This window comes from Nicotiana tomentosiformis, chromosome 7, assembly GCF_000390325.3.
Source record: "Nicotiana tomentosiformis chromosome 7, ASM39032v3, whole genome shotgun sequence".
In the NCBI taxonomy this organism is placed as follows: Eukaryota; Viridiplantae; Streptophyta; class Magnoliopsida; order Solanales; family Solanaceae; genus Nicotiana; species Nicotiana tomentosiformis.
Window position 1 is genome coordinate 116,091,125 of NC_090818.1, and position 10,866 is coordinate 116,101,990.

At 44.5% G+C, this 10,866-nt stretch overlaps 1 protein-coding gene across 1 annotated transcript; it reads right to left on the bottom strand.

Moving 5' to 3' along the window:
- Positions 1-10,074: 10,074 nt before the first annotated feature.
- On the bottom strand, positions 10,075-10,539 carry LOC104121530 (uncharacterized). The gene is made up of 2 exons (XM_070181041.1): positions 10,258-10,539; positions 10,075-10,158 (listed from the first exon to the last, which is right to left on the bottom strand). The coding sequence occupies exons 1-2, from the start codon at positions 10,537-10,539 to the stop codon at positions 10,075-10,077; spliced, it is 366 nt and encodes a 121-aa protein (XP_070037142.1).
- Positions 10,540-10,866: the final 327 nt, after the last annotated feature.

Below are 10,866 nucleotides of genomic sequence, written 5' to 3' on the forward strand. Positions count from 1 at the left end.
TCCATACATACAAAATATATCAAAATCCAACATTATTTGGTCCCTCAAATCCTTAAATTAAACTCTCCAAAAAAATCCCAAGCCCTAGTCCCTCTTTTCACTTCAAAAATCCTACTAATTAATGATGAACAAAGCCATAGATTCACGAAATGTATACCATTATAGGTTAGAATCACTTACCCCAATGTTGCTCCTTGAAAACCTTCAAAAAATCGCTTCTCTCTCGAGTTTCTCAAGTCCAAAAATGAAAATAAAAGACAACCTCGAGCTAGAGCTTTCTGCCCAGCAGTATCGCACATGCGACCCCTTTTTCCGCTTCTCCGACGCTGCACCAGCGGAATTTCCATCACAGGTGCAGAACTCACTTAGGATCCAACCTTTCGCACCTGCGGCCATCCTTTCGCACATGCGCGTAACACTCTGCATCTACGAAGCCAGTCATTTTCCCCCATTCCGCATCTGCTCTATAGGTCTCGCACATGTGGGCTCGCAAATGCGATAGCCTTCTCGCACCTGCGCATCTTGCCTAGCCCAGCACTGCCTGCACCTGCAACTTCCCAAGCGCACCTGCGGCTCCCCTTTTGCAGGTGCGGAAACACCAGCAGAATTCACATCAGCAGCCCTCAAACACCAAAAACCAATCAGTCGGCCATCCGAAACACACCCGAGGTCCTCGGGACCTCAACCAAAAATACCAACATAACCCACAATATCATACAAACTTAGACAAATCATCAAATTACTCAAAACAACATCAAAACACCAAATTACCCTCAGATTCAAGCCTAAGAACTTCTAAACTTCCAAATTCGACAACCGATGCCGAAACTAACCAAACCACGTCCGAATGACCTCAAATTTTGCACACACGTCACAAATGACACTACGAACTTACTCCAACTTCCGGAATTCCATTCCGACCCTGATATCAAATTTTCCACTGCCGACCAATATCGCCAAATAAACTTTCGCCAATTCAAGCCTAATTCCACTACGAACCTCCAAATCACATTCCAGATGCACTCCTAAGTCCAAAATCACCTAAGGAAGCTAATGGAACCATCAGAATTAAATTCCGAGATCGTTTACAGATAGGTCAACATCCGGTTGTCTTTTTTCAACTTAATCTTCTACTTTAGAGACTAAGTGTCTCATTCCACTCTGAAACCACTCCGAACCCGAACCAACCAACCTGATACAACACAATACAACTAAATAACACATAAAAAAGCAGAAATGGGGAAAACGGGGATATAACTCATGAAACGATCGGTCGGATAGTTACATCCTCCCCCTCTTAAACAACCGTTCGTCCTCGAATGGGTCTAGAAGCATACATGGAGTCTCGAATAGGCGTGGATATCTGCTCCACATCTCCCGCTCGGTCTCCCAGGTGGCCTCTTCCACAGGCTGATCTCTCCACTGCACCCTCACCGAAACTATGTCCTTTGACCTCAACTTCTGAACCTGCCGATCCAAAATGGCCACCGGATCCACATCATAAGTCATATCACCCTCCAACTGAACCGTGCTGGAGTCTAAAACATGGGACGGATCGCCAATATACTTCCGAAGCATGGAAACATGAAACACTGGATGCACACTCGATAAGCTAGGTGGCAAGGCAAGCTTATAAGCCACCTCCCCTATCCTCTGAAGCACCTCAAAAGGCCCAATAAATCGGGGGATCAACTTGCCTCTCTTACCAACCTCATAACACCCTTTATGGGTAATACCTTTAGCAAAACCTTCTCCCCAACCATGAAAGATACATTACGGACCTTCCTGTCCGCATAGCTATTCTGCCTAGATTACGCCGTGCGAAGCCGCTCCTGAATCAATTTCACCTTATCTAATGCATCTTAGACCAAGTCTGTACCCAAGAGCCTAGCCTCACCCGACTCAAACCATCAAACCATAGATCTACACCTCCTCCAATATAAAGTCTTATACGGAGCCATCTGAATACTTGACTGATAACTGTTGTTATATGCAAACTGCGCGAGTGGCAGGAACTGGTCCCATGGACCCTCAAAGTCAATGACACAAGCGCGCAACATGTCCTCCAATATCTGAATAGTGCGCTCGTACTGCCCGTCCGTCTGAGGGTGAAAAGTTGTGCTCAACACAACCTAAGTACCCAACTCTCGCTGCACGGCCCTCCAAAACTGCGATGTAAACTGAGTACCTCTATCCTAAATGATGGAAACTGGAACACCATACAGGAAAAAAATCTCGCGAATATAAATCTCAGCCAACCGCTCTTAAGTGTAAGTAGTACCAACAGGAATAAAGTGCGCGGATTTGGTTAGCTGATCCACAATAACCCAAGTAGCATCGAACTTCCTTGAAGTTCGTGGGAGCCCAACTACGAAGTCCATGGTGATCCGCTCCCACTTCCACTCTGGGATCTCTAATCTCTGAAGCAAGTCACCCGGTCTCTGATGTTCATACTTAATCTGCTGACAGTTGAGACACCGAGCTACAAACCCAACTATATCCTTCTTCATTCGCCTCCACTAATAGTGCGGTCTCAAATCCTGGTACATCTTCGCGGCACCCGGATGGACGGAATACCGCGAGCTGTGGGCCTCCTCAAGAATCAACTCCCAAAACCCATCTACATTAGACACACATATCCGGCCCTGCATCCTCAACACGCCGTCATCACCAATAGTCACATCCCTAGCATCACCTCTATGAACCCTGTCCTGAAGAACAAGTAAGTGGGGGTAATCATACTGACGCTCCCTGATACGATCGTAAAGAGAAGACCTGGAGACCACACAAACCAATAACCAACTCGGCTCCGAAATATCCAATATGACAAGTTGGCCCGCTAGGGCCTGAACATCCAATGCCAAGGGTCTCTCTGCTATCGGGAGATACACTAAACTCCCCAAACTCTCTAGCCGGTGACTCAAGGCATCGACTACCACATTGGCCTTCCTCGAATGGTACAAAATAGTGATATCATAGTCCTTGAGAAGCTCTAACCATCTCCACTGACGCAAATTAATATTCTTCTGCTTAAACAGATGCTACAAACTCCGGTGATCAGTATAGATCCCACAATAAACCCCATACAAATAATGACGCCAAATCTTCAAGGCGTGAACAATGGCTGCTAACTCAAGATCGTGGACAGGATCATTCTTCTTATGGGTCTTCAACTGGCGCGAGGCATAGGCAATCACCCTACCCTACTGCATCCGAACACATCCAATACCTACCTTCGAGGCATCACAATACACGGTGTAAGAAACTGAAGCTGATGGCAGAACCAATACTAGAGTTGTGGTCAAAGCAGTCTTGAGCTTTTGAAAGCTCTCCTCACACTCATCCGACCACCTGAATAGAGCACTCTTTTGGGTCAATTTGGTCAAGGGCGATGCAATAGATGAAAATCCCTCCACAAAGCGACGGTAATAGCCTGCCAAACCAAGGAAGCTCCTAATCTTTGTGGCTGAGGACGGTCTAGGCCAACTCTACACCGCCTCTATCTTCTTCGGATCCACCTGAATACCCTCACTAGACACCACGTGCCCCAAGAATGCTACTGAACCGAGCCATAACTCACATTTGGAGAACTTTTCATAAAGCTTCTCCTCCCCCAATCTCTGTAATACAATCCTCAGATGTTGAGCATGTTCCTCCTGGCTACGAGTACACCAGGATATCATCAATGAATACAATAATGAATGAGTCCAAATAGGGCTGGAATACAATGTTTAACAAATGCATGAATGTTGTTGGGGCATTGGTCAGCCCAACTGACATCACTAAGAACTCATAATGGCCATATCGGGTCTTGAAAGCTATCATAAGAATATCCGAATCCCGAATCTTTAGCTGGTGATACCCGAACCTCAAATCAATCTTGGAGAACACCCTCGCTCCTTGAAGCTGATCAAATAAATCATCAATACGAGGCAGGGGATACTTGTTCTTGTTCAACTGCCTATAATCAATGCATATCCTTATGGAACCATCCTTCTTCTTCACAAATAGAACTGGTGCACCCCAATGTGACACACTAGGCCGAATAAACCCCTTATCAAGGAGTTCCTGAAGTTGTCCCTTCAACTCCTTCAACTCCGCCGGTGCCATACGATACTGTGGAATAAAAATGGGCTGAGTGCCCGGTACCAAATCAATACCCAAGTCAATATCCCTGTTAGGCGGCATGCCCGGCAGGTCTGCAGGAAACACATCCGAAAAATCACGCACCACAGGAACAGAATCAATAGCAGGGACCTATGCACTAACATCTCTCACAAAAGCCAAATAAGATAAGCAACCCTTCTCAACCATTCACCGAGTCTTCAAGTATGAAATCACTCTACTGGGAACATAGTCTATAGAACCGCTCTACTCAACCCTCGACAACCCCGGTGTTGCCAACGTCACCGTCTTAGCGTGATAATCTAGAACAAAATGACATGGAGACAACCAATCCATACCCAATATCACATCAAAGTCAACCATACTAAGAAGCAAAAGTCTACTCGGGTCTCCAGACCCCCAATAGTCACCACACATGACTGATATACGCGGTTCACAATAATAATATCGCCCATAGGAGTAGATACATGAACATATAAAACTAAAGACTCACGGGGCATATCCAAAAATAAGCGAAATACAAGGAAACATATGAATAAGTGGAACCAGGGTCAAATAATATAGAGGCATCTCTGTGACAAACTGAGACAATACATGTAATCACAGCATTTGAAGCAATAGCATCTGGTCTGGCAGGGAGGGCATAGAAACGGGCCTGGCCACCCCCTGATCTGCCTCCTCCTCTAGGGCGACCCCTAGTTGACTGACCTCCATCCTGAGCTGACTGGGCAGGTGGTGAAGTAACTGGTGCTGAAGTCGAAGGCCGACTCCTCTGTTGAGATAGACCTCCGTGACGACAAGGACACTGTCTCCACATATTCCCAAACTCCCCACACTCAAAACAACTCCCTGGTGCTGGTGGCGGGAACTGAAGGGAGCCCCGAGCACCGAGATAACTGGTAGAAGAACCGAGCATAAAGGATCCCTGAACATGTAGAGCACGGGATGAACTCTGGGCTGGAAGGGCACTGAGTGATGAGTGGCCCTGATGAGAACTGTGAGAACTATGGCCCGATGATCCACCATGGTGAACTGGGCGAGCTGACTAAGTATGCCTGAATGGACGGCCTCTGTCGTGCTGGAACTGACCCCCATAAGGAGCACCACTGAATCTACCTTGACCATAAGGCCTCTTGGCCTCCCTCTCAACCCTATCCTGACCGTGAACCATATCAATCTATCGAGCAATGTCGACAACCTCAACAAAAGTAGCACCAGACACTCTCTCTCTGGTCATAATCAATTGAAGCTGAAAATCGAGGCCATCTATAAACCACCTGATCCTCTCTCGATCTCTGCGAACCAACTAGATCGCATGACGGGTCAACTCAGAGAATCGCATCTCATACTGTGTCACAGACATATCACCCTGGCGAAGCTACTCAAACTGTTTGCGCAACTCCTCTCTCCGGGACTGAGGCATGAACTTCTCCAAAAAGACCATGGAGAACTGCTGCCAAGTAAGGGGTGCTGCGCCAATAGGCCTACGCCTCTCGTAAGTCTCCCACCATCTGAGTGCAGCCCCATAAAACTGAAAAGTATTAAATGAGACCCCACAAGTCTCTAGAATACCAGTTGTACGGAGTATCCTCTAACACCTTTTCAAAAAGTCCTGAGCATCCTCTCTCTCTGTGCCACTGAAAAGTGGTGGCTGAAGTCTCCCAAACCTCTCCAACCTATGCTGATCATCCTTAGGAATAGAAAGAACCTCATACTCCTGAGCATCTGCAACCGACTGGGCTGGTGGTGCCCCCGGTGTCTGGAGTCCCTAAACAACCTGCTCGGCTATATGAGCGGCGGGAGTCTGAGTGCCTCCCCCGGCCTGAGAAGTGGTTGCGGCCGTCGAGATAGAGACCGCCTGAGCAAGGCCGGTACGTGCCGTAAGAATCTGAGCTAGGGCCTCCTGAAGGCCTAGAATCACAATAGGCACAGACGGTGCCTGACCTGGTGCATCAATAACTAGAATCTGATCCTGATCTGGGGCAACTAGTGGATCTGCAGGTACTGCCCCAACTGTTGTGCGGGCTGCACCTCTATCCCTACCGTAGCCTCTACCGCGACCTCGTCCTCTTGCAGCCCTGGCTGGTGGTACTAGTGGCTGTCCATCCAGACCGGTAGTACGAGTCCTCACCATCTGTGAGAGAATGAAATAACAAAAGTTTAGTTACCAGAATAGACAGATTCGCACGACAAGAATCCATGAATGTGAAATTTCCTAAAGGTTCTGCAGCCTCTTGAAGATAAGTAGAGACGTCTCCGTAACGATCCGCAAGACTCTACTAAATCTGTTCATGACTCGTGAGACCTATGTAACCTAGGCACTGATACCAACTTGTCACGACCCAAACTAACCCTGTCGTGATGGCGCCTATCGTGGAACTAGGCAAGCCGACTCATTTTTAAAACAAACCGATATTTTCATTTAAAAGATAATTTCAAGGCTATTCAACATAAAAACCTTTGTAAAGGAGTTCAAATCAAAACAAAAGTGCGGAAAAGAAAAGCCCGACATCGAGGTGTCACTAGTCATGAGCATCTACTACAATTTGTCTGACAATATCAAGACTAATAAAGTCCGGAAAATAGCTAAATACAACTAAAGGAAGATAAGAAGGAGAAGAGCAGGGATGCGATCATTAGACAGCTACCTTGCTATCCCCGAGAAGATCTGCAACTGGAATAATCAACAATCGCTACCGTATCCAGATACGCCTGGATCTGCACATAAGGTGCAGGGAGTAACGTGAGTACGCCAACTCAGTAAGTAACAATAGTAAATAAAGACTGAGAAGTAGTGACAAGTAATAATACAAGTAAAGTTCATATCACAAAAATTCAGTAAAATACAGTATGCTTTTAAAACCAAAGTTTGCATCAAATCAGCTCTTTTAAATCCAGTTCCAGTAATATCAATTAAAGACATCTTTCAACAGTTTTCAAACAAAGGCTCAATGCAAAGGTGAGCAAAAATAATCAAATCATAATCAGCCCTTCGGGCAACAACACTCATATACAACCCCTCAGGAAAACCTCACAATCACACTCGTATACAGCCTCTCGGGCAGACCTCACCATCACTCCCAGTTACTCAACACTCGGCACTCGCACTCAGTAGGTACCTACACTCACTGGAGGTGTGTACTGACTCCGGAAGGGCTTCTTCAACCCAAGCGCTATATATCAAGCCAATCATGGCATAAATCAATTGAGGCCCTCGTCCTATATCAAACATGCTGCGACGTGCAACCCGATCCCATAAATATCCTCACAAATTAGGCCCTCGGCCTCACTCAATCATAAACCTCTCTAGCCTCTTGGGCTCTCAGAAAACAAAGTATTCAGCCCAAACAACATTTATATGATGCATCAAAATAGAGTAATAGAGACTGAGTTATGCTGTAAATATGTATAAACATGACTGAGTATAGATTTTTAATCAAAAATAATGAGAGGATAGCAAGAAAAGACTTCTAAGGGTCCAAACAACACTGGCATAAGGCCTAAACATTGGCATCCAGCCTGATTCATAGAAATTCTTTCTAAAACACATAAGAATCATATAGTTTCAACAAAATATTCAACTTTACAGTTGATACAGGACGAACCAAGTCACAATCCCCAACGGTGCACGCCCACACGCCCACACGCCCGTCACCTAGCATGTGCGTTGCCTCAAAATAGTAAAATGATACGAAATCTGGGGTTTCATACCCTTAGGACTAGATTTACAATCGTTACTTACCTCAAACAGGTCAAATCTCTACCCCGCGATGCTCTTACCTCTCGACTCGGCCTCCAAATACTCCGAATCTATTAACAATCAATACAATACCATCAATATACGGTAATGGAATGAATTTCATAAGAAAACCCATCAAATTAGACAAAAATTCCGAAATCGGCTCAAACACGGCCCCCGGGCCCACTTCTCGAAATCCGACAAAATTTACAAAACTGGAAAGCCCATTCACTCACGAGTCCATACATACGAAATATATTAAAATCCGACATTATTTGGTCCCTCAAATCCTTAAATTAAACTCTCCAAAAAAATTTCAAGCCCTAAGCCCTCATTTTACTTCAACAATCCTACTAATTAATGATGAACAAAGCCATAGATTCACGAAATTTATACCATTATGGGTTAGAATCACTTACCCCAACGTTTCTCCTTGAAAACCTTCGAACAATCATCTCTCTCCTGAGTTTCTCAAGTCCAAAATTGAAAATGAAAGAGAAAACCTCGAGTTGGAGCTTTCTGCCTAGCAATATCGCACTTGCAGCCCCTTTTTCCGCTTCTGCGATGCTGCACCTGCGGAATTTCCATCGTAGGTGCGGAACTCACTTAGGATCCAACCTTTTGCACCTGCGTCCAACCTTTCGCACCTGTGCTTGCGCACCTGTGCGTAACACTCCGCATCTGCGAAGCTAGTCATTTTCCTCCCTCCCGCATCTGTGCCCCAGGTCTTGCACCTGCGGGCTCGCAGATGCGATAGCCTTCTCGCATATGCGCATCCTGCCTAGCCTAGCACTGCCCACACCTGTGACTTCCCAAGCGCACCTACGGCCTCACACTTGCGGCTCCCCTTCCGCAGGCGCGGAAACACCAGCAGAATTCACACCAGCAGCCCTCAAACACCAAAAACCAATTCGTCAGCCATCCGAAATACACCCGAGGCCCTCGGGACCTCAACCAAAAATACCAACATAACCCACAACATCATACAAACTTAGACAAATCGTAAAATCACTCGAAACAACTTCAAAACCCCAAATTACCCTCGGATTCAAGTCTAAGAACTTCTAAACTTCCAAATTTGACAACCGATGCCGAAACCAACCAAACCATATCCGAATGACCTCAAATTTTGCACACACGTCACAAATGACACTACAAAAATACTCGAACTTCCGGAATTTCATTCCGACCCCGATATCAAATTTTCCACTTCTGACCAAAATTGCCAAATAAACTTTCGCCAATTCAAGCCTAATTCCACTACGGACCTCCAAATCATATTCTGGACGTACTCCTAAGTCCAAAATCACCTAATGAAGCTAATGGAACTATCAGAATCAAATTTCAAGATTATTTACACATAAGTCAACATCCGATTGACTTTTTTCCAACTTAAGCTTCTAATTTAGAGACTAAGTGTCTCATTCCACTCCGAAACTACTCCAGACCCGAACTAACCAACTCGATACAACACACTACAGCTAAATAACACATAAAGAAGCAAAAATGGGAGAAACAGGGTTATAACTCATGAAACAATCGGTCGGGTCGTTACATAAACCCCTGTAACACATCAAACGGTGGGTGTGCACCTAAAACATAAAACACCATTGTCATCTTCCAATACTCAATTTCAGATCTAATATCCTCCAATTCAATGTCAATGATGGGCGACTCACCATACAAGGAAGGAGCAACGTACTCCAATTTGAATCCAGCATTTGATACCTTTGAGGTATCAAAATTTTCCCAAATCGATGGCTTCCTCACTAGGTCTACTCTTTCCTCTTCATCCACCATATCTTCCCATGATTTCCTTCCACTGCTTGTTGGAGTTTGACTACTAGCACTTGTTGAAGCTTGCATGACGTTATTCCACAATTTCTGAGCTTGCTCTTGGGACATCTGTGCACCCTCTTTTTGACGAGTTACTATTTCATTAATTTTCGATCCAATTCGAATCTCTTCGTGAATTGCTATAGCTGCCTTGTTCTTCTGCCCTTGTCCTTGTATAGCCATAGCTTGATATTAGAGAGCTTTTTGCAATGGCATGCGTGCTCTCTTCCCCTTGGCCGATGCAAGTTAGTAAACGTGCGCCGAGAGAGAATACATGCATTTTTTTTAAGCCAATGTGAATCAGTCTTTCTTTTTCTATCCATGTGCTTCTTACAGCGTCACTATTAGGCATTAACTAGAAAAATAGGAGAAAACTATCTGAGTTTTGTTAAAGTTTTAGGTTGAACAGAACATATGAATACACTTCCAAGTTTAAATGTAAGCATAAGTGCAGAAACCTACATACATTTAACTATTACGTATGTGTTTATGGAATAAGATCCCAAGCCATGGATTCTCAAAAGTGGCATCATTTATCCGCAACAAGAACCACAGACAGGAAGAGAGATGTGGTCAATGCCTCGGATATTATCCAATCCATGAGGTGGCCCACGTGGACCACCACTATATGGACCACTTCCAGGACCTCCAAGATCGCGCCCATCCCACTTCTTGCTGGATCTTGAACCTTTTCTATAGACATCTGTTTTTTCCATCGAAAACATAGTTGCAAAAAACACGCTAATGAAGTTGATGATGGACCAAAAGAAATCAGTGATAGTCTTCAATCGCCATATAGAACGCTTGGATTTTACCAAACCTCTCTCGACGTAAGCCATGGTTTGTTGGAACTATCTGGTTTGGTTGCAGAAATAAAATTTACTTGTTCCTTTTTTATTCTTTTTATTTTTTTAATTTATTTCTTTTATATTGTATATCCACTTTATTCGCTTTTCAATACTAAAAAGTATAGCAAAATTTAGGCTAGTTTTTATTTAAGAAAAAATTAAGTTAACTTTTTAAATGGTTGAACCAAAATCAAATCAAATTTATTAGATAGTTCGATGTTAAGGGAGAAACAGAAAATAATAGGTTAAGTTCACCAGATCACCTCGTGGAACAAGGTTATGGAAAGGAATCAGGAACTTATGGGAAGAATTCTCCCA